General features: G+C 33.6%; 2 protein-coding genes across 10 annotated transcripts in view; one reads left to right on the top strand and one right to left on the bottom strand.

Moving 5' to 3' along the window:
- The window catches only part of LOC130443427 (zinc transporter ZIP11), a 53,770-nt gene that overhangs the window by 16,263 nt on the left and 12,522 nt on the right, over window positions 1-24,985 (bottom strand). The window lies entirely within an intron of this gene.
- Window positions 229-24,568, top strand: LOC130443425 (excitatory amino acid transporter 1-like). 7 transcript variants are annotated; one of them, XM_056778037.1, is made up of 8 exons: window positions 316-385; window positions 1,157-1,740; window positions 14,692-15,184; window positions 18,613-18,655; window positions 21,893-21,932; window positions 22,760-23,174; window positions 23,835-24,164; window positions 24,241-24,568. In XM_056778037.1, the coding sequence occupies exons 3-8, from the start codon at window positions 14,709-14,711 to the stop codon at window positions 24,431-24,433; spliced, it is 1,497 nt and encodes a 498-aa protein (XP_056634015.1). In that variant the 5' UTR covers window positions 316-385; window positions 1,157-1,740; window positions 14,692-14,708; the 3' UTR covers window positions 24,434-24,568. The 7 variants fall into 7 exon arrangements, with proteins under 7 accessions (XP_056634010.1, XP_056634012.1, XP_056634015.1 ...); XM_056778036.1 differs by lacking the exon at window positions 1,157-1,740 and adding an exon at window positions 2,551-2,755 and having other exon boundaries at window positions 317-385; XM_056778032.1 differs by lacking the exon at window positions 1,157-1,740 and having other exon boundaries at window positions 229-385.

Here is a 24,985-nt window from a genome sequence, read left to right as displayed (position 1 = left end):
TTTGGGTGGGCCAACACTATTGACCGGTAGTGTATATCAAGTGCAGACCATTAAGCGGTGGCCCGACATCAATGAAATGTCACGAATTCAAGAATACGTCAATAGTAGATGCAATGGTCCTTTGTACGGTTGAAAAGTGTGATTGAAATTTCAGTTAGAAGGTGACTGCGGATAAAAAATATTTACACAAAATTTTTTATTTAATATAATTCATCTCGTTCGAGTGCAAAATATGATTTGCCTATAAAAGGTTATCGCTCATGCTACGCTGTTATCTTTCATCATTAATTACATGTTTAACAATTTGGTTTGTATATTCTAGTCGCGTTTCGATGTTACTCTATAGAATTTCTAGTGAACTCTAATATAATATATTGGATCAAACGTAAGTAGAATATTTGGAAAAAATATCGATAATAATCCTAATTACTAAATTGGGTATTTAATTAATTCAAATGCACAAATTTCCTCTCCCTGTTCAATCCATCCAAGTGAGGAATTCTATATTTAACCCAAACACAAAATTGAAAGATCCTAACTTCCTCCAAAAACATTTCTTAGTGGAATATTATGTATTTATACGAGGTCTGGTTATTAAATAACGAGACTGCGCGCCTAGAGGACGCCCTAGACGCGTTGGGTATCTAGATATCTTGTCTATGACCGTCCCAAAACACGTAAATTGTTACGAGAGGCCTATGGGGACAATTCTCTAACACGTACGCGTGTTTTTGAGCGGTGTTGTGAGGGCCGAGAGAGCTCTGAAGATGACCAGAGCCCAGGTCGCCCTGTCACTGTTTCAACTTTGAAAACAGTGACCAAAATCAACCAAATTGTACGTGCCGAACGTCGAATGAGCATCCGGATGATTGTTGGTGCCAAAAATCCTGACAAAAACTCAGACTTCCTCGAAAGGTTAGAAAAAGATCTGCTTTGAAAGGGACCCTGAAGGCACTTTTTCGTAACTAGTCTCTTTATTTAATAGCCAGACCTCGTATATTTATGTGGATATTGGGGTATCATATACACCGCGACCCAAAGGATCTAATGTGTCTGCTTTTCTTGCCCCAATACTGGAAAACCCTGTATTTACAGCTGATTCATCAATTCCACTCCTTTTAAAAAGTCTAGAATGTGAGATGGCTCTAATTTCCAGAGATCTTCGTCTTCTATTCCAAGCGCACCAGGGTGTAGTGCTCTGGAGTTCCGTACCATTATTTTCCGGAGTCTAACGTCTGCAGGTGTTTGTTGACAGATTTTTTCTGGTTACAATTTCCCAGGAGACTCTTGGCCTGTCTCAGACCTTGTAGGTTGTCCCAATAATTGGTTGGTACCACAGAAGAGTTAAGGTCCCATGAAGGGTTTGTCTGTCCCTTTTCCGACTGGAGAAAACCGTACTTCACATGAAGAATTTCTTCAAATAGGATCAGCAAAGTCCGAAGGTTCGGCAGTTTTAAGCTTCAGTTCCTCGTTTTCTGGATCCATGAGCACTAAAACTGGAGCAAACAAGTTTTCAAATCAGCCATGATGCAATCCGAAATAGGAGAGTTGTTGCTGAAGTTGCCCGGGCCTATTTCCAATACCAAATTTTCTTTTGAGTGAGAATTCTGGTGGTTGAGGATGGTTTCCAATGAATCTCTTAAGACCTGCATTTCAGTTAACAAATATTTAATCAGGATTCGCGGGATCCCGATCATTGCGACCAGAATTCCACCAGCCCCGCCCTTGTGGGGACCAGGGGTAAGCAGAAAAACGATTTTTCCCATTATTTGTGGTGGGTAATCACTATGGACTCTAGATGGTGGTTATTAAAGGTCGATTAGTGTATGAATCAATTTTTTTTCAAAAAAATGTATTTTTTGCTTTCAGACCTAGTTTATAAAATCTTGATAGCGTACAGAACGAAATAACTCAATAAAAAAATATTTTCGAGGCAAATTTATTTTTAAATTAAACTTAGAATTTACATAGTATAAATCTATTTGATAATGTCGTCGAGAACGTTCCTCAACTTATTTGTTTGCTAGATTTATTAATTGTAAATATTTCGCATGGAAATATCATATTTACAACTTTGACTTGACAAGTATTATCTCAAATGAAGTAATTGAAGATGGAAAATACATTAAATTAATTTAGATTAAATTTTCGTAATCATTCGCATTTATGTTGTGGGAATAAACGTTGAGGTACTCCCTGATTCGAAATTTTTATTTTATAGATTTGTTTTTGTTGTGACAAACTAAAAATATAACATTTTTACGCGTAGATTCCTTCCTCTTCCCTAAGCTATAAGGAAAATTCGAAAAAAGTCTTTTCTTTTTGTTAAGAGTTAGTCCTTGGAGACTTAATGTGTTTGGGTCTTTTCGCTACCTTGAATAAACTCTTTCCAACCTTCACTGCTATCCCCGATGTATAACTAGACATTTGGGTGTCTAGTTATGTTTTTGGTTCAAATCTAGTAAACATTTTCATAATCTAATCCAACGTTAGCCTTCATCAAACCTCCAGCATCAGTCCAAGCGTTATTCATTGGTGCTGGTGTCCTAGGTACTCTGTGTGTTGGTCAGTCTTGCTCAAATGTCCAGAGGAATATTCCTGTGATTTTATTGAAGAGACCAATAACTCAGCCCCTTTTGAACGATTTATCAACATACATCAAGAGGAAGACGAAGAAATCGAAGAAGACAAAACTGTTGAAGTAGATTTCCAAGAGTTTCTTATCAATTATTAGGAAATATCTAGAAGTTGACGGGTATTGCTTCCTTAAATTATTCTAAAATTGACATGACAATTAATGGAGTAGACCTACAGGGGAAACCACGGTAAAAAAACACGCCGAGTACACTACATCACAGGTGACATGGAAATGTGTGCATACCATGTATAATGCGACTCTTAGAATCGCGATATCTCAGGAATGGTAACAGTTAGGAAAAAAATCATGTCGACCATTTTTGTAGAGAATTTCAAGATCTACAACTTTAGTCGGAGGTTTTTTTTTATAAAACATATTGTTTTCGAGAAAAATCCAAAAAACCTCGATAGAGATTTTTGAAACTTTATTTGTATTAGTTTTTATAAATTTTTTGTTATATTAAATGTCTATATTGACCGGACTAATACCTTATTTTTGGTGTTAACCACCGAATTAGCCTCGACGAAAATTATATCACAAATTAACATGGTAACCACAATTCATTCATTCGTTTTCGCGAATATAACGAATTATAATGAAAAACTGTAATTAATTTAAATAATACGTAATACACACACATCCTCATAAAAGAATAAACATTTTTATTAACAACAATTAATGAAAATATTAATGACATAAATTAGCACTGGGATAACAGGAGCTTTAAGCGCTTTTCAGTCATCGCGTGCTTGTTAGCATATCAGTCGGTTCGGTAAAAGTTTTTCGCGATTGTTCTTCATAAAAAAGGAAGGTAGGTGAAGGCACTAATATTGTTATTATAATAAATCTAGATTTCGCGAAATAACAATGATTTGAACTGTACACCTATTGGATAGCATTGGATAACATTTGAAGTTAGATAAATTCCCAAAATCGGTAAAATCGCTTAAAGTACAATTTGAACAAATTTTATTCAATGTCAAAAGTCAAAAAAATGAGTTTTTCGCAATTTTCAGCAAAACTGTTAGTTTTATCATAAAAATACCTCAGACAAAAATTGTAGATCATAAATATCTCTAGAAAAAACGTATCGATACTTTTTTTCCTACGAGCCACTATTTCTGAGATATAATGACTCAAAAAGTTAGTGAAATACAATTTCAACAAATTTTATTCAAGGTCAAAGGGTAAAAAAATGAGTTTTTCGCAATTTTCAGCAAAACTGTTAGTTTTATCATAAAAATACCTCACACAAAAATTGTAGATCATAAAATTCTCTACAAAAAACTTATCGATACTTTTTTTCCTGCGAGCCACTATTTCTGAGATATAATGACTCAAAAAGTTAGTAAAATACAATTTGAACAAATTTTATTCAAGATCAAAAGTTTTTCGCAATTTTTAGCAAAACTGTTAGGTTTATCATAAAAATACCTCAGACAAAAATTGTAGATCATAAAATTCTCTACAAAAAACTTATCGATACTTTTTTTCCTACGAGCCACTATTTCTGAGATATAATGAGTCAAAAAGTTAGTAAAATACAATTTGAACAAATTTTATTCAAGGTCAAAAGTTTTTCGCAATTTTTAGCAAAACGGTGAGTTTTATCATAAAAATACCTCAGACAAAAATTGTAGATCATAAAATTTTCTACAAAAAACGTATCGATACTTTTTTTCCTACGAGCCACTATTTCTGAGATATAATGATTCGAAAAGTTAGTAAAATACAATTTGAACAAATTTTACTCAAGATCAAAAGTTTTTCGCAATTTTTAGCAAAACTGTTAGGTTTATCATAAAAATACCTCAGACAAAAATTGTAGATCATAAAATTCTCTACAAAAAACTTATCGATACTTTTTTTCCTACGAGCCACTATTTCTGAGATATAATGAGTCAAAAAGTTAGTAAAATACAATTTGAACAAATTTTATTCAAGGTCAAAAGTTTTTCGCAATTTTTAGCAAAACGGTGAGTTTTATCATAAAAATACCTCAGACAAAAATTGTAGATCATAAAATTTTCTACAAAAAACGTATCGATACTTTTTTTCCTACGAGCCACTATTTCTGAGATATAATGATTCGAAAAGTTAGTAAAATACAATTTGAACAAATTTTACTCAAGGTCAAAAGTCAAAAAATTGAATTTTTTGCAATTTTTAGCAAAACGGTGAGTTTTATCATAAAAATACTTCAGACAAAAATTGTAGATCATAAAATTCTCTACAAAAAACTTATCGATACTTTTTTTCCTGCGAGCCACTATTTCTGAGATATAATGACTCAAAAAGTTAGTAAAATACAATTTGAACAAATTTTATTCAAGATCAAAAGTTTTTCGCAATTTTTAGCAAAACTGTTAGGTTTATCATAAAAATACCTCAGACAAAAATTGTAGATCATAAAATTCTCTACAAAAAACTTATCGATACTTTTTTTCCTACGAGCCACTATTTCTGAGATATAATGAGTCAAAAAGTTAGTAAAATACAATTTGAACAAATTTTATTCAAGGTCAAAAGTTTTTCGCAATTTTTAGCAAAACGGTGAGTTTTATCATAAAAATACCTCAGACAAAAATTGTAGATCATAAAATTTTCTACAAAAAACGTATCGATACTTTTTTTCCTACGAGCCACTATTTCTGAGATATAATGATTCGAAAAGTTAGTAAAATACAATTTGAACAAATTTTATTCAAGGTCAAAAGTTTTTCGCAATTTTTAGCAAAACGGTGAGTTTTATCATAAAAATACCTCAGACAAAAATTGTAGATCATAAAATTTTCTACAAAAAACGTATCGATACTTTTTTTCCTACGAGCCACTATTTCTGAGATATAATGAGTCAAAAAGTTAGTAAAATACAATTTGAACAAATTTTATTCAAGGTCAAAAGTTTTTCGCAATTTTTAGCAAAACGGTGAGTTTTATCATAAAAATACCTCAGACAAAAATTGTAGATCATAAAATTTTCTACAAAAAACGTATCGATACTTTTTTTCCTACGAGCCACTATTTCTGAGATATAATGATTCGAAAAGTTAGTAAAATACAATTTGAACAAATTTTACTCAAGGTCAAAAGTCAAAAAATTGAATTTTTTGCAATTTTTAGCAAAACGGTGAGTTTTATCATAAAAATACTTCAGACAAAAATTGTAGACCATAAAATTCTCTACAAAAAACTTATCGATACTTTTTTTCCTACGAGCCACTATTTCTGAGATATAATGAGTCAAAAAGTTAGTAAAATACAATTTGAACAAATTTTATTCAAGGTCAAAGGGTAAAAAAATGAGTTTTTCGCAATTTTCAGCAAAACTGTTAGTTTTATCATAAAAATACCTCACACAAAAATTGTAGATCATAAAATTTTCTACAAAAAACTTATCGATACTTTTTTTCCTGCGAGCCACTATTTCTGAGATATAATGACTCAAAAGTTAGTAAAATACAATTTGAACAAATTTTATTCAAGGTCAAAAGTTTTTCGCAATTTTTAGCAAAACTGTTAGTTTTATCATAAAAATACCTCACACAAAAATTGTAGATCATAAAATTCTCTACAAAAAACTTATCGATACTTTTTTTCCTACGAGCCACTATTTCTGAGATATAATGAGTCAAAAAGTTAGTAAAATACAATTTGAACAAATTTTATTCAAGGTCAAAAGTTTTTCGCAATTTTTAGCAAAACTGTTAGTTTTATCATAAAAATACCTCACACAAAAATTGTAGATCATAAAATTCTCTACAAAAAACTTATCGATACTTTTTTTCCTACGAGCCACTATTTCTGAGATATAATGAGTCAAAAAGTTAGTAAAATACAATTTGAACAAATTTTATTCAAGGTCAAAAGTTTTTCGCAATTTTTAGCAAAACTGTTAGTTTTATCATAAAAATACCTCAGACAAAAATTGTAGATCATAAAATTCTCTACAAAAAACTTATCGATACTTTTTTTCCTACGAGCCACTATTTCTGAGATATAATGAGTCAAAAAGTTAGTAAAATACAATTTGAACAAATTTTACTCAAGGTCAAAAGTCAAAAAATTGAATTTTTTGCAATTTTTAGCAAAACGGTGAGTTTTATCATAAAAATACTTCAGACAAAAATTGTAGATCATAAAATTCTCTACAAAAAACTTATCGATACTTTTTTTCCTGCGAGCCACTATTTCTGAGATATAATGACTCAAAAAGTTAGTAAAATACAATTTGAACAAATTTTATTCAAGATCAAAAGTTTTTCGCAATTTTTAGCAAAACGGTGAGTTTTATCATAAAAATACCTCAGACAAAAATTGTAGATCATAAAATTTTCTACAAAAAACGTATCGATACTTTTTTTCCTACGAGCCACTATTTCTGAGATATAATGATTCGAAAAGTTAGTAAAATACAATTTGAACAAATTTTACTCAAGGTCAAAAGTCAAAAAATTGAATTTTTTGCAATTTTTAGCAAAACGGTGAGTTTTATCATAAAAATACTTCAGACAAAAATTGTAGATCATAAAATTCTCTACAAAAAACTTATCGATACTTTTTTTCCTGCGAGCCACTATTTCTGAGATATAATGACTCAAAAAGTTAGTAAAATACAATTTGAACAAATTTTATTCAAGATCAAAAGTTTTTCGCAATTTTTAGCAAAACTGTTAGGTTTATCATAAAAATACCTCAGACAAAAATTGTAGATCATAATATTCTCTACAAAAAACTTATCGATACTTTTTTTCCTACGAGCCACTATTTCTGAGATATAATGAGTCAAAAAGTTAGTAAAATACAATTTGAACAAATTTTATTCAAGGTCAAAAGTTTTTCGCAATTTTTAGCAAAACGGTGAGTTTTATCATAAAAATACCTCAGACAAAAATTGTAGATCATAAAATTTTCTACAAAAAACGTATCGATACTTTTTTTCCTACGAGCCACTATTTCTGAGATATAATGAGTCAAAAAGTTAGTAAAATACAATTTGAACAAATTTTATTCAAGGTCAAAAGTTTTTCGCAATTTTTAGCAAAACGGTGAGTTTTATCATAAAAATACCTCAGACAAAAATTGTAGATCATAAAATTTTCTACAAAAAACGTATCGATACTTTTTTTCCTACGAGCCACTATTTCTGAGATATAATGATTCGAAAAGTTAGTAAAATACAATTTGAACAAATTTTACTCAAGGTCAAAAGTCAAAAAATTGAATTTTTTGCAATTTTTAGCAAAACGGTGAGTTTTATCATAAAAATACTTCAGACAAAAATTGTAGACCATAAAATTCTCTACAAAAAACTTATCGATACTTTTTTTCCTACGAGCCACTATTTCTGAGATATAATGAGTCAAAAAGTTAGTAAAATACAATTTGAACAAATTTTATTCAAGGTCAAAGGGTAAAAAAATGAGTTTTTCGCAATTTTCAGCAAAACTGTTAGTTTTATCATAAAAATACCTCACACAAAAATTGTAGATCATAAAATTTTCTACAAAAAACTTATCGATACTTTTTTTCCTGCGAGCCACTATTTCTGAGATATAATGACTCAAAAGTTAGTAAAATACAATTTGAACAAATTTTATTCAAGGTCAAAAGTTTTTCGCAATTTTTAGCAAAACTGTTAGTTTTATCATAAAAATACCTCACACAAAAATTGTAGATCATAAAATTCTCTACAAAAAACTTATCGATACTTTTTTTCCTACGAGCCACTATTTCTGAGATATAATGAGTCAAAAAGTTAGTAAAATACAATTTGAACAAATTTTATTCAAGGTCAAAAGTTTTTCGCAATTTTTAGCAAAACTGTTAGTTTTATCATAAAAATACCTCACACAAAAATTGTAGATCATAAAATTCTCTACAAAAAACTTATCGATACTTTTTTTCCTACGAGCCACTATTTCTGAGATATAATGAGTCAAAAAGTTAGTAAAATACAATTTGAACAAATTTTATTCAAGGTCAAAAGTTTTTCGCAATTTTTAGCAAAACTGTTAGTTTTATCATAAAAATACCTCAGACAAAAAATGTAGATCATAAAATTCTCTACATAAAACGTGTCAATACTTTTTTTCCTACGAGCCACTATTTCTGAGATATAATGACTCAAAAATTTGTCGTATTTAATGGTGTTACCAGTGTATTTTCAGCAGTAAACTTTTCTCACAACATTGAAATGAACCGAGACTTGTTGTGAGTGTTTATAAGAAATTATCAATCGACGAAGATGTTGCTAAAGTTCGACGATGTTGTTCTGCATAGCCATTAAATACGACAGTAAATCTGAAACATTACAACCTAACCATTTTTTAATTATTTCACATTTTCGAAATTTTTCGACACGTGTAGCCCTCCACTAAAAAAATTATATTTCCAAGTTTAAGTGAGTCAGGTCTAATTTTTTTTGAGATTTGGACAAATAACATTGACAGCTTCCAAACTTTGTGAAAACCTTGGCAAAAATTTATATAGGGTGTTCAGAAAATGATGCCGAATTTCGCTATCTAAACCCCCCCCATTTTTCTCTTTACTATTCTACGATTTAAATTAAGGCGACTTCGTTAGTCAATTCATATATCTCAAATTAACGGTGTTTGTAGAAACATGAAAAAAATTAAAATCTTCATGGTGGTAAAGAGAAAAATGGAGGTTGCCATTTGATAAAATTAAGTTTTTAGATAGCAAATTTCGGCACCATTTTCTGAACACCCTATATAAATTTTTGTCAAGGTTTTCACAAATTTTGGAAGCTGTCAATGTTATTTGTCCAAATCTCAAAAAAAATTAGACCTGACTCACTTAAACTCAGAAATATAATTTTTTTACTGGAGGGCTGCACGTGTCCGAAAATTTCGAAAATGTGAAATAATTAAAAAATGATGGACTTTAGGCCTATTATGTCTTATATAAAGTTGTATTGAAATTTCGCGTAGATTCCAAAAATGTAATAAAAACCGTAGCATTCCGTTCAAAATAACAAAGTTTGAGTCCACTTCGACGAGCATTTCGGAGCGCCATTTTCTGAACACCCTATATAAATTTTCGTCAAGGTTTTCACAGTTTTTGAAAGCTATAAATATTATTTGTCCAAATCTCAAAAAAAAATTAGCCCTGACTCACTTAAATTTAGAAATATAATTTTTTTACTGGAGCGCTGCACGTGTCCGAAAATTTCGAAAATGTGAAATAATTAAAAAATGATGGACTTTAGGCCTATTATGTCTTATATAAAGTTGTATTGAAATTTCGCGTAGATTCCAAAAATGTAATAAAAACCGTAGCATTCCGTTCAAAATAACGGAGTTTGGGTCCGCTTCGACGAGCATTTCGGAAAACCCATGCAAGCAAATTTTCAAAACACACTTTCCCGCATGCATGTCGACTCAGCTCGTCGCGAAGGACCCTGTACATGTAATTCGCATATAAACAATTAGCTACTTCTTATCAACGTTTATCGCTATATCTCATTGCGCCGATATCCGTCGCCACGGATTTTTTTTTGTCTCCATTCTCACCTCCGATGATTTTGCAACACGCCTTCGAGCCGAGCTGGTAACTACGCGCATTCGAAATTTTATTTGTCGCTGGTACAGCTAACACGTTTTTTTTTTTTTTTGGTACTGTTAACATCATTCACAATTCGCCAATAGGTTGTCGTATAAATTCCAAAAAAAAACACAGTGATGTAACGTCGATAACTGTATAAGTGATAGTGTCGTTAGTTAGTTTTTTTTTTGTGTGTACTAGTTCAAAATTAGTGGAAACTTTATCGAAAAGGTTAGTAGGTCATCGGTAAGTTGATTATCGCATTTTTTTACGTAACATGGTTGTAGGTAAACAAGTAACTTTCCCGCCAAAAATGAGCGTGGTGTTAATGTATACCCACCGGTTGATTGTTGACTTCAAATTATTTGGGATTGTTCTGGATTTTTACGTAAACCATTACCGCGCATGTCGCGTAATTGGGACACGAAATTACCATAATGTTATGTGAATATGATAAGTTTTATAATATGCCATCTGTTAACAGAAAATACGCGCAATGAATCCGGTTCATAAATAAAAACATGTGTTATAATTATCAGTAACTTTTAATTTTTTTTTTATTTCTTCTACAGTGTGATTCAACAATAAGTGTGAATATTTTACACGCAAAAGTCTGAATATAAAAATTGGTTTTGCTTGCTATTTGATACCTCCTGATTTGAACACGGCAACAACCTGTGCAAAAAATCGGTTTTTTGCATATTTTTTACAAATAACTCGTTTACTATGAGTTTTAAGCTATTTGTATCTATTATCAATATTGTAGAGCGTTAAATTCTCTACAACTTTTGTTTGAAAAATATTTTCATACGGTGGATCGTTTCTGAGATAGAAGCTTTTAAAGTTTATAAATTATTGCTGAAAATATAATTATAAATAATTTTCATTTTTTATTAACAATTACATCTCAGAAACAATTCACCGTATGAAAATATTTTTCAAACAAAAATTGTAGAGAATTTAATGCTCTACAATATTGCTAATAGATACGAATAGCGTAAAACTCACAGGAAACGAGTTATTTGTAAAAAATGTGCAAAAAATCGATTTTTTTTTTTTTTGCATATTTTTTACAAATAACTCGTTTACTATGAGTTTTAAGCTATTTGTATCTATTATCAATATTGTAGAGCGTTAAATTCTCTACAACTTTTGTTTGAAAAATTTTTTCATACGGCGAATCGTTTCTGAGATAGAGGGCGGTTAGGATCCAATTTTGAAATCAATTGGTAGTCTCGATCAAAATAATTTCTGTTTTTTTTTCTTCTTCATCGTTGTCGCTAAACTGGACAGTTTTTTTTTATCAAATGCTGCTGCAATTTCATCCCAATTATTATTATTTAGATCGGGCCTACCAGTTGATTTCAATCGGGATTCTAGCCGCCCTCTATCTCAGAAACGATTCACCGTATAAAAAAATGTTTCGAACAAAAGTTGTAGAGAATTTAACGCTCTACAATATTGATAATAGATACAAATAGCGTAAAACCCGTAGAAAACGAGTTATTTGCAAAAAATCTTTTGAGCCCCGATTTTTAGAGTTGCTGACATCGAATTATATGTGAGTTTTGAGAGGAGTTTTAGGATGTCAAATGAATAAGTTTAAACGACTTTACAACTCGATTTTCCTAGATGAATCACCTTAAATGACTGGACTAATGACCGATGTTTTGACTATTCAAAAATGTCGCATTGTCGTGATGAGGAATGATTCCTCTTTTGCGATTGGTTTTCCCGATTTTTTCAGACAAAAATGCTGGTGTACCATTCAAAATTAACTGTCTTACGTTGCTCTAATGGAATGGTATTGACATGTCCAGTTATTTTGAAAAAAACCGGCGAGGATTTGCCTCGAAGTGTCGAACAGTCAATCATTATCGTTTAGATGTTTTCTGGCTCGACCTTCACGACAATCATCCTGTAGCGAATTGGGAAAACCATCGAAATGCGGTGGTGCCAGATGGCGCTTCATTAAATAGAGTCGAAGCGAGTTGATCGAGACACTTTTATTTGTTTAATGAATGTTTCAAAAGTATTTGTATTGCCATATATCGGAACTTAAATAAAAACCCTCCCTCGTATCGTACTTGCTAAAGAGCAAGATAGGTCCCAAGGAAATTGGTTTTACTAGCATGACCACAAAAGGTATGAATTTTTTGAGTACACACACAACAGGTATCAGAAACGAAAATCTCTTCGGTTCCTAAGCATTCCTTCTACGTGGTTTAGTCCATCATCGACTGGTACCTTATTCAGGCTTCTTTCCTTGCATAATTTCGCCTTCTCCCATTGTTTGGACCCTTTCTATTACTTTTTCTTGCTGCTCCTCTGAAGACATCTTCAGATAGAAAAGATGTTGTGAACCCCACTTTAGGTCTGCAGCCAACAAAGAGATACTTATGGTGTCCTTTTGACCCCGAAATGTTAAACTCTAGTTTTCATAAATTATACGAAACGCAGTCCTTCACTCCACCGAACAAAGTATATTTTCGATATCTTGAGTCACCCGAGAATGTCGAGGCTTTCCATGCACGATCTTTAGTGCTGGCCAAAACTCCTTCAAGCTGGTCATCACATTATTGCCAAATTCCCTACCATTATCAAATTGTAATGTAGGTGGCGCTCCATGTAGGCTATTCTTTTGACATTAGAGATTTGGGAATCAACAATTTTGTGAGATGAATAATAAATTTGTATTCTCTGTATGGCTGAGACCGAAAGTCAATAAGATCTACCTGGCAACGAGAATTAAATTCAGAAAAACCCTTTTTAATACCTTTCTGTCTTTTCTGGCAAGTTTCACAAAGGTGGGTGTACAGTTCAATATCATGTGATGTTTTTGTATTTGGTTGAAAGTTCTTTCGACATTCTATCACGTCATCCGTGTCCAATAGACAAATGAGTACGTCAAACAATCCAGAGTCCGTGATTACGTCACTGTATAGTATTGGCGCCTTCTCTGCAACCAATAGTCCCTGGGTTCCTTCTTAGTAGTCATATTGGCGTTTTACACACGACTTATTAACTGCTGGTAAGTAGCTTCGGTTTCGAAACGTTGTTTCATGTCCATAGACCACGACTCCTTCTCTAATACTACAGCTTGCTCCTCCATTTTCGTGCAACAGAGTAAAATTTGCAACTGACAAATTCTAAGCTTGAGGCACGCTAAAATGTCACGTGTCTTTTCACGTGTTATTCGAAACGAATCGGAGTGGCACGTCCGCACAAACCGCAGTTTGCAACAATTAATTTTTTGACTTAAACGACGCTGGCAAGATTTCTTGCTACAGTTAAGGTTACAATACGAAACAAAAGATGACAATGAATTTTAGGTGTTAAGTCTGATCTAAACCGTCGTCAAGCTCCTACTCTGGCTGTTGATTTATTCTATATCCACATCTATCTTCGCGACCTTCGATGCCCTTGGCACACCTAACTGTTACCTTGACTGGTTGTTGATGAAGTTGATGAGGGTTTGGATCACTCCAGTACCAGAAATTTTCTTTATTCATAAATCCTTGAGACATGAAAATGTTTGTTTCCACTTATCCATTGATTGTCGTGCAGCAAAATCATTTTCGTTCAGAGCCCGAACCACTCGAATTTTGGAAAGGTGATTGTACAAATCTGACCTCGAGGTCCTTCGGACAGACCCCTCGGAAACTCCAAGAACGATGCCACTACGTTCAAATTTCTTTGTAGTAGCAATTATTTTGTGGATTCGTTTCGTTTGTCCAACGGATCTACAGATTCGTCATAAAAAATCACTTTTAATCCTAATCCTTCACCTCTGTCCTTGATTGTGCGATTTTAGCTATTCGAAAAATCTTCACGTCGCGTCGATAATTATTTTAAATAATCTATTAACGAAATTATCATATTGTTAAATCGTTTTAGATACGCCAAAATTTTTATTCATACCTATATAAAAATATTACATCACATCACATAAGCAATTTACTAATACAATTACTTTTTGTACTCGCAAATACGATCTAACAGTAGATGATTGTCATTATATCGATCATAATAAGTAAATGAACTCAGAAACCGAAAAAATTAAACGATTGGAGTACAAAAAGGGCTCAGTTCACGTCTGGTATCCTGTTTAAACCAAACACCCTTACAGGCGGGTACATTTTACTCGTCTATTTACGTTTTATGATTTATACCTCGTATTTGGTCCAACACAAGACAACAAATATGGATAACCGAAAATCTGGAACGCAGATTTTCATCATCGGACTAAGCACATGGAGGTGCGCTCCTATTTGATACGGGAAACAGTCATGAATAAGCAGATCAAGCTGAAACACGTTTCAAATCATCATCAACTTGCCGATATGTTCACGAATCTTGCGTTCTCAAATAATTAGGAAATTTATTGCAGTCTTGAGTTCGGGGGAAGTTGGTGGTTGGTCAAGACAGCAACAACAGACTTACCGTTCAAATATCGCGTTTCTATAACAATTTTTTTTTTATTTCAGAAGTTGGCAGCTCTACAATGGCTCCTCACCACCATAACTTCGAGATCATCGAAGCGGATAATTGCCGAAGACCGAAAAGCAAATTAAAATCATTTTTGAAGCAAAATGGTTTAACTTTAGCCACGATGGTGGGTGTCATATTAGGTACCGTATTGGGTATCATCTTAAAATATTCTAAAGACTCGTGGTCAGAACGTGAAGTAATGTATATAGGATTCGCAGGACAGATATTTCTAAGGATGCTAAAAGTTCTAATCCTACCGTTGATAATATCTTCTTTAATCTCGGCTATAGCCGGTTTGGATTTGTCTCTTTCGGGGAAAATAGCCGCAAGAGCCGTGGCGTATTATTTAACGACCACATTTGCCGCCGTAGTTTTGGGTATGGTTGTCGTGATGGTCATAAGACCTGGTGTTGGGGTCAAAGTCGCAGGAGTAGGAGAAGGAGTTAAAAGGAATGTTAGCACCGTGGATACCTTATTAGATTTAGTACGGTAAGTCTTTATTTTTCGCTACAACAATAAACATACGCCTAGTCACAGAAAAAAATATAAATAAGTTGGCAAACATCAAAAATATCTCAATATCAATCAAAAGATTTCGGATCTAATACCAATATCTTCGTTTGAGGCGTAACTTCCCACGAAAATTTGTCCTTTCCAGACTCCTAATGAAATACGTGGGCCGTTTTTATTTTCGACCTCCAATCGCTCCGTGCAGACGATTGCGAAGCTCTCGCACTACGCGCCCCGCCGTTGTTAACATTCAGGTGTCAGTCGGCGTTGTGCTACAGCCATTTAAACAAGTCCGCCATTATTGATGCTCCCGCCAAGCGTGGAAAATTATTGAATTGTCTTTAACTAATGCGTGAATCGACTATGTGAGTAAAATGGATTTGTTCAACGAAAAAAGTCATGACGACCGTTCCTTAAATGCCGGTTGACATGTACAGAACTCAAAGGACTTTACAAATAAAACGAATTTTATCTAATAATAACTCAGTATCAAATTATTCGGTTTAATTTATCTTTAGATTATACCTTCAAGAAATTAGTTTTAAGTGAATGTAAACAAAAATAACCTTGAAAAACATTTTTTTTTTCTCATTGTATAATAAGTAGACAGTCAGGTTTATTTTTCAAGGAAAATAACAATGTTTATAATTTGTTATGACGTACGAATTCTTCGGTAAAACCCAGGAACAAATTTTTTTATTGCCGAAAAATGTGAATAATGAATAACCGAGGTGTGTACGGACTCAGACTTGTTTTCGAATTGTTAGACAACAGAAATCCTTAAAAATTTTATTGGAAGCGTTTACTGATTCAATTTTACTTGGTATCGAACAAAAAGGAATAGAGATGGAAATTTATTAGTAAAAATAATAAACGATGTAAAAATTAAGTCACAAACGTACGCATTGTCTAATAAACAAAATTACGGATTTTCCGTACGTTAGAACTTGTCACTAGAAAAAATTTTGAAACTCGAAAACTAAGAGGAATTCGAAAAAATTTTCTACCTAAAACATCCCTAGTCAATTTTTCGTTGGAGCCACTATTTCTGAGTAAATCTCCCTCAAAGCCGGAGTATCCGTTCTCGAATTCCCGACAATGCGAATTCAAGCAAATTTACGTTCCAGGTGCACATGGAAACTGCTCTAACTCTTGGAAAACTGCTCCGTTTTCAAAAAATCGAAATGCATCAAGATGTATATATTTTCTACTCGGATAAACTGACATAATTTTCGACTTAGGAAATTTACGAAAATCGAAATCAAATTTGCATATGCTTTGAAACGGTTACTATGACCTTTCCTGCCGAAAATAGCATCTTGAAGGACGTGGCGAGCCTCGATGTTTCCAATCCTTAGTCTGCAGTTTGGTCTCTACATCATAGTCATAGATCCATGACTCATCCATTGTTACTAATACTTCAAGAAACTTTCTTTTATTTTGTTTATGTCGCATCAGAAAACGACTGGATACGTCTTTTCCGAATTTGCCTTTTGAAACGGTTGATATAACGAATTTGGCAACAATTGTGTAGATAGGACTTGGCAGTGGATCCTGGTGCATGAATCCTGCAGGAAACTTTCTTTTATTTTGTTTATGCCGCATCAGAAAACGACTGGATACGTCTTTTCCGAATTAGCCTTTTGAAACGGTTGATATAACAAATTTGGCAACAATTGAGAAGATCGAACTTGGCAGTGGATGTTGCTTTACCAATTCATGGCTCAATATTGGTTAATATTCTCGATAATCCACCGTATTCCCCTGACCCAGCGTCAATGGACCTCTTTTTATTTCCTCACATGTAGAAGGTCCTAAAAGGAGCAGGTTTTGCGGACCTCTCGGCCATCCAAGGAATTGTAACACGCATTCTCTGATCTATTCCGAAAGACGCATTTTTATGAACCTTGTCAAAAGTGAGTTGTATCCATAGATTTAAAATGTTGGTCATGTTAAAAACAATATGATGTGTTAGTGGGCCAATGTCACTTTCAGGACCTTGGTGATTTTAAAAAACAAAAAATAGTACAAATACCACAAAATTACGTTGTTGTAATATTTTGTTGAGTAATTTGATATCGATTCGTATAAGCGTAGGATCAAGATCGATTTAAATGCTAGTTATAGTACAGTCAAATTGTTTTGTAGTTTTCAGTTAGCTGATACAATGTTAGATCAGTTTTATTTGTTTGTTCGATTATTTACAAAGTTATTAGTGAACTTTCTATCTACAAGGCGAATAATTAGGCCAAAACAAAACCAACACATCAATTAATGAGATTATTTATATGCTAAATTATGGTGGGGCTTAAACATTGATATTCATATCATAAGACTGTTTTTTACAATTTGTATTTTTTATGTAAAACTCATAAATCATTAAACCGAAAATTTGCTGCGTTTTTTCATCATCAGAAGGTATATAATATCATGAATATGAAAAATAATCAATATTTTTTGGGTTATCGGTTAAGATGCAAAGTTTATTACTTCGTTTCGGGTTTATAACTGAAAAAATACGATTTGTGATATGTTATTATACCCTTTCAAAGTATTCAAAGTAGAAAATCTTGTTGTTGAAAATATATATGAGTTTGCCACACAAAATTCACCTTGTGGATTCTCCATGAATTCCCCCATCCCCCGAATCGAATCAGATTACCGATTTTTTCGATATTTTCGTCCTTCTGACGTCCTTTCGGCTTCTTGCAACTATTATTTACCTAATCCTGACGACTTTCTACCTATTTTAGTGGAAGTTTCCACGGCTGTTTCCATTTTTACCCATCCTGTGTCTTTGAATTGGTTTCCTGCCATCTTATTCCTTATTTATATCTTCTATCCAGTTCCTCATCGGTCTTTTACAAGTTCGTACTTCATGTATCTTCCTCTAGCATTTCCTTTTTGGTTAGAATCATGATCCAGTTACTACAGTTCTTCGTTTATCTCTTATTTAAGTCTTCAAGTTTGTGTTTGTTCAATAAAAGTTTTTCTTCCAAACTTCCGTATTATAGGATTTTCTATTGACTTCGTCGAATGCTTTTTCAAGATCTATAAAAACACAGCTGTATCTCTATGTCTTCTCTTATTATTTTATCCGTAAATTGTCAAATTATGAAGTTTGTATCTGTTATTGATGTTTGTTTTAAATCCTTGTTGTAAGTCTTCTACGTCTGTCCTTATTTGACCTACCCCAGTTGCAGTTGCATTCCACCTTCTTTTGTGTCCTTTTCCATTTAATTACCATTAGGACGAATGCTTGAAGCACGCGCTAAACACCAAATGAATTAACGACTACAGCTATACTGATTTGATTGCTACTGTCTCGTTATTTTATAGCCATACGCCGCGACTTGATATTTTGTAAATTTATATTCATTTTTATTGATTATTTTGTCTTTTTTCAGAAACATGTTCCCACCAAATATGGCAGAAGCTACAATATTCCAAGTAAGTTGATTCCGAATTGTTGCACTACAAGTTTCTCATTCGAATCGGTACAAGATGAGCGATAAAAAGCAAAACGTTTTCAAAGTGTTTTTTTTTTTTGACGATTAGAAGGGAATAAGTGTAACTCGAAACAGTGTTGGACTCCTGGACGCTACAACACCGAAATCCTAACCTCATTTACTCATTGGAAGCCACCCGGTACTCCTCGAGATACTTCGTTTTGTTACGTCACATTTTCTCTAATCATCTTCTTCAAATTCTCTTTTTGAACACGAGCGATACACAAGTTAGATACAGCGTTCCGCGTCCGTGTCCTTTCGATCATTTTCCGACGATGACCTGTTGTAAAAGATCAACCCAAAGTTGCGCCTTGAGTTGAGTCTTCCACATCCCAACATGACGTACTTTGGTTATCTCTTGATGTTCCTTTTAGTCTCGGGTACATCTTCCTCTGATTTCGCTGCCCCGTCGTTTCTTGTCTTGCAATTTTCGTTTTCTTTACGTACATTGCGCTGCTAGAAGTTCTACTGAGACCGCGTCGGTGATGACTTGAACGGATGGGATCGATTCAACCTTTTGTCTATACTCTTATTGATTGGTGATCACCCAAATTTGACATGAGTGAACCAAGGGCGTTGGGGCGTTAAATATGATCCCATAGCGCAGAATTCTGTCATTATTATTGACATAATTGTATTTAAAAAATGTGGAATTTTAGATTCCACCAATAAATCTTCATAACCAACATTCAATTTTGAAAAAACTTTTGGTGTAAACTCTCCTTGTTTATAGTAGATTTGCCCGAAAAGTTGCCGACCTGGCAAAGAAGAAACTGCACTTGGACCAACGATTCTCCTAAACTTTTTAAACCTTCCAAACGTCAACGTCTTCGTCTGGTGGAATTCTCTCTCCTAGAAGAGGTTTTCTTATCAAGAGGCGTCGCTTAATACTTCCCGAATCTGCTCCCCAATTTGCGTGCGCTAATTAAGAATATTTCATTACACACCTGTTAATACCAATCAAAATTAATGTTTGTCCGGAATAAACAAACATCTTCGTTGGGTTGTAACCTTCGGATGAGATACAATACATTATGCAACATCGCCATGTAAGGTTGCAATTAATGTACTTACAAATCATTTACATTAAAACTATATAATCGGATAAGTTCAACAGGGATTGAGAAATAAATTGAACTTTATACTCAAAGTAATCAGCATCGTTAATTATAGTTACGTTACTGTCAATTAGTACAATAAAAAAATTAATTAAGACACAAATAAAATGAATTATCAGGTAATGGCTAAAATATTCCAATGAGTACAGTTCAATTAGAGCGAAAACTCACGAAAATTAGTTATGTCGCTGATTTTCTGAATTTTTTGATGGTGTAGGAAAAGTTAACATCAAAATTTTGGCCGCTCAGCGATATATTTTTGTTTCAATTTTCAAAATTTCGAATTTTGCAAATAACTCGGAATCTATGCCGAATTTCGAAAAAAGTGAAGGGATCGAAAATGTAGTTCAAAAAATTTCCTACAAAAAAGGTTTGGTGTGATTTTTTCCTAATCTCAAAAATACTCTTACAAAAAGCGAATTTCGAGTTACTGGATTTTTTCAACAGTACATTTTAGAGATAAATTTCCGAATAAAAATGCCGAGCGGGAAATTACCTTCGAAGAAGCTCAAATATGATTTTTCCTAACCCACAAAAAACTCTAAAATCTTCTGTTAAAATCTTGATTGTTGAACTTAAGTGTGGGACAGGGATAATCCTTAAAAACGCTTAAAAATTGGAAATTAAAGACTCTTCAGGTTCAAAATTGGTCTGATTATCAAGAGGAAGCTTTCCAATGATGTACTGAAGAAACTCACCCGGTAGAAAGACGTTTCTTTTTTGTAATGTATATCTAAATAGGGGGTGACTGTGCTCATCCGATTCTCTATCACGTAAGTTTTCGTTTCACCCCGTATGATAAGTTAAAACCAAACCCTCGAAAATCCCGAAAAGATTTAAGAAAAAAATGTCTTTTCGGAGCTCTTGGCGAGTTTTCAAATTTTTGAAAGCAGTTTCTTCTTCAGCCTGGGACGTAATTTCCCCCAGACTCTACGTCGCGCGAAAAATTTTTAATAAGATGCGACCCCGAAGTTTGAGCGTATTTTACAAAAAAATGACCGCTCTTAGGGGAAAATTACACAGAACCTTTTTTTTAGAAAATTTCTTAAACTACACTTTTGATCCCTTCACTTTTTTCAAAATTTGGCATAGATTTCGAGTTATTTGCAAAATTCGAAATTTTGAAAATTTCTGCACCATCAGAAAATTCAGAAAATCAGCGACATAACTAATTTTCGTGGGTAAGGACTAAAAACAGAATTAATCATTCGATAACTCTAATAGTCCAGTCAAATTTACCGTGATTTCGTCTTGAGTAAAATTTTATTTATGGTGAAAAATTGTGAAAATTGGGTTTTTCGCTTTTCTCGATGAATACTTGCGTTTTAGAATTATAGATCTCCAAAGTTAAAATTTTAATTGCGTTGCGGGAAAATATTATATCGATTTGATTCCAATTGGCAAGTGATTGTGCATTTCTTTTGCATCGTAAAATATCGAGCCCTAATTCTGAACGATCTTTCTGAAATTGTAGAAGCGTGCATGATGAAACATTCCGTATGAAATCATCGAGACTGACTTTCTCACGCGCCATTCATTCCTCCTATTTACTATTTTATATCTAAAACAAGATTTTTTTGAAAAATCTTTCCAGTATTTGTACCGAACACTCCTCAAAAAAATGTTTCCTTTCCAGTTCTGCAAGAATACCTCGAAGATTTGGCATAATATTTAACTAGAACATACCGTAGATTGTTTTGCTTATTGGAGTTAACGTATCACGGTTAATTTTTAAAAACTTTCAAGAAACATTCCATTCTGGTCTAATTATCACACCCTGCTTCATAATTTTGTAGAATGTAGTCTTAGAAGTCGGTAAAAAACGATTCCAAGGGATTAAATTTTATGTAATGTTGTTGTTTATCTATACTTTCAAATGATTCACTGATTCTGTTAATTACATATTGTAATGCGGACCTGGACAAGTTATTTACTATTCAGTTCGCATTTTTTTGTATTTCAAGTCTCCGTTGGGAAAAAACTGTGGGTAATAGAGACTAATGGTGCTTAAATCAAGTTTTTCTATATAAAAATATCAATCTGATGTATTTTTTTTGCAGACTAGAACGGTGCTTGTCCCCACTTATGACAACGACACAGGTAAAACATTTTTTTTTAAATATTGACATTAATATTCCGTAAATTTACATTTATTATTTAATTATAACATCACTCGATAAGTCGTGTGACTGACACACAGATGGCGCTACCATCGTCAAATCCGTATGACGTTTACGAAGTACCAACTTTCAAAATTGACAGGGAAAAGTGACAGCCATTTAAGTGAAGGTAATTTTGGTATTTTCAAAACAATGGATTCAAAACAAATTTCTTGTTATAATTGATTCTTGATGAAAACAAAAATAATGTACAAGCTCAGCAATGGTTTCAAAAGTGTTATACTGAATCTGCTCTAACGAAAATAATCATTTGTTATTGGTTTGCTGTATTTGTACGTGGTCGTACGGACACCGATGATGGTGATGGTTCTGGTGGTCCAAATCGTGTCTGGTCATTCGGACAACGACTACCACCAAACTAGGATAAGCAACACCACCAATGGATCTAGTTCCCTTTCTTGGTATATCTATAAGTGCAGCTATTACATTCCTGAGTAGCCTAATCACTAAAGTAAAGATCGATAATTTGACTAAAACAGACGCAAAATTCGATTGGTGATTAACTTTGGTCAAAGATGACATCGAGAACGATTCGGGAAGCTGAAGCTGACAACGTGGAAAAATATATTTCTTTCTCGTTTTAGAGCTGCCGCAGAAGGGCATTTTGGAAATAATATTAGATTGTAGCGTGTTCAAACATAATCCCTTTCTAAACAATTAAATCAATTACTGATTTTTCAGGTGGAGGCGGTTGATCTTCTCGGTAATGATGAGGAATAAATATATTTTTGTGCCTCTTCCTTTTAGGTTCCTATATAAACAAAATTGACACTGAAATCATCCAAAATACAAATATAATGGGTTTGGTGGTAATAGCAGCCGCTCTTGGTATAGCCATCGCTCAACTTGGAGAAGAAGCCAAAATTATAGCGACTTTTTTCCACAATTTGATGGCCGTTAGTATGAAAATTACATCTTGGGTAATATTCCTCTCGCCATTAGGTATCATCTTTTTGGTTTCTTCTAAAGTACTCGAAATGGAGGATGTCGGTAACGTGATGGCCGGTTTGGGATGGTACTTCGCTACAGTATGTACGGGTTTATTCGTCCAAGGATTTGTGATTCTGCCACTTCTCTATTTATTACTAACTAGAAAGAATCCAATTGCGTTCATTTTGAACATGTCCCAGGCTGTCGTTACAGCATTTGGAACTGCTTCGAGGTAAGTAATTCCACTTTGATATACAATTCTTCGTCTTCAATTTAGTCATAAGATAAAGACCAAGAGAAACGTTGAAGCATTTGAAGTTTGAACTAACTTAAAATTAAATTAAGTTCATCGCTTCTTCACTCTATCAACAGCACTCAAATGGATATAACGTCCGTGATTCCTTTAACCTACCAACAAACACACTTTTCTTGGATCCGAAAACCTCAAACTATGACTCATCACTCCATGAAACTCTCTCTGACTTTTCATGCTTCAAATATTTATGTCCTTTCTCTCACTGCGACCTTTCAATTCTATTTTGGTCTCTTAAATGAAGTTTTATTCAGATTCTGATCCCCAGATTCATTGATTAGAGCTGCTATCTATCTCTGTGTCCGTAAGTAGTCGGATCAATACAAGACGTTTATCTTCAGCGGTTGTCGTTTTTCGAGTTTTTTTCTTTTGCCTAGACTATGAAGACTTTCTATTAAAGCACGAGTTTCAACCGATAGTTCTTTGGTTTAACTCATTGCAAAACTTTCAAGTCTGAATTTGCGAGAATATGCAAAAAGATATCTTGGTGCAAAAGTGTATTATTTTGAAATTGAAATGAATAGATTATGGAGTGAGCAAAAACTTCTGACAGGTAAAGTTTATGTTTATTGGTTGCAGTTCCGCAACGTTGCCGTTAACGATACGTTGTTTGGAAGAGAAGAACGGAGTCGATCGTCGAGTAGCGAGATTCGCACTTCCCATCGGCGCTACCATCAATCTGGACGGTACGGCTTTGTACGAAGCTGTGGCCGCTATCTTTATAGCTCAAGTTCGTGAGGTACCTCTCGATTTCGGAACCTTAGTGGCTATAAGTCTAACTGCAACTGCTGCAAGTATAGGTGCCGCCGGTATTCCACAAGCTGGTTTAGTAACAATGGTAATGGTACTAGATACCGTAGGTTTGCCTGCGGAAGATGTCACTCTGATCCTTGCCGTCGATTGGTTATTGTAAGTATATTTTTTTTTTAATTCGTACAGATTATTTGGCGACGAATAATTTGTATGTTTCTTTTTCTTTTTGTAGAGATCGTTTTAGAACAGCCATAAACGTCATGGGAGATTCATTCGGTGCTGGTATAGTTTACCATAGAAGTCTAAGAGAGTTGGGAGTATTAGTTCCGACTGAAATAAGCTCGGAAGATCCTCCAGATTACATAGACGGCGAAGCCACGACCGGTAAATCGAGTCTCACAAAACACGAAGAAACGTCCCAATGAATTTTTATAGAAAAAAAAAAAAAAGAAAAAGAAGTGAACATGCTCTCGAAAATGAAGTAAATTTTAACTAGAAAATAAGTTGTGAATTGAAATAATCGAAAATATGTAAAAATCAAAATAAATCAGTTGAATGAGTGCATTTAATTCATTTCAATAAATACGTTGCAGCCGTTTTTGACATTCAGACGTCAGTCGGCGTTGTGCTACAACCACGTAAACATATCCGCCATTATTGATGCTCTTGCAGAGTGTGATTCGTCTTCTACAACAAGCTTAACACCATCGGAGAATGAGTCGTGCGTGCGTGAATGGTGTCGAAAGTTTAAAGATGTTGGGGGGATGATGAAGGGGTCCAAGGACGCAAATGTGTCGTTTCAAATGACCTAATTCAACCAGTTGACATAATGGTTAAAGAAAACGGTCAACAACATCGGAAACCGATACATAGAAGAAATTTTACGGGATCACGTCGTTTCCTACGATAGAGTTTAATCTGCGAAAACTTCATACTAATGTGGGATAATGCCCACATACTGCAGGTTTTGTACGGCA

This window comes from Diorhabda sublineata, chromosome 4 (assembly GCF_026230105.1).
Source record: "Diorhabda sublineata isolate icDioSubl1.1 chromosome 4, icDioSubl1.1, whole genome shotgun sequence".
NCBI lineage: Eukaryota > Metazoa > Arthropoda > Insecta > Coleoptera > Chrysomelidae > Diorhabda > Diorhabda sublineata.
The sequence above is the reverse complement of the archived record's forward strand: the minus strand, read 5'-3'. Positions and strand labels throughout refer to the sequence as shown.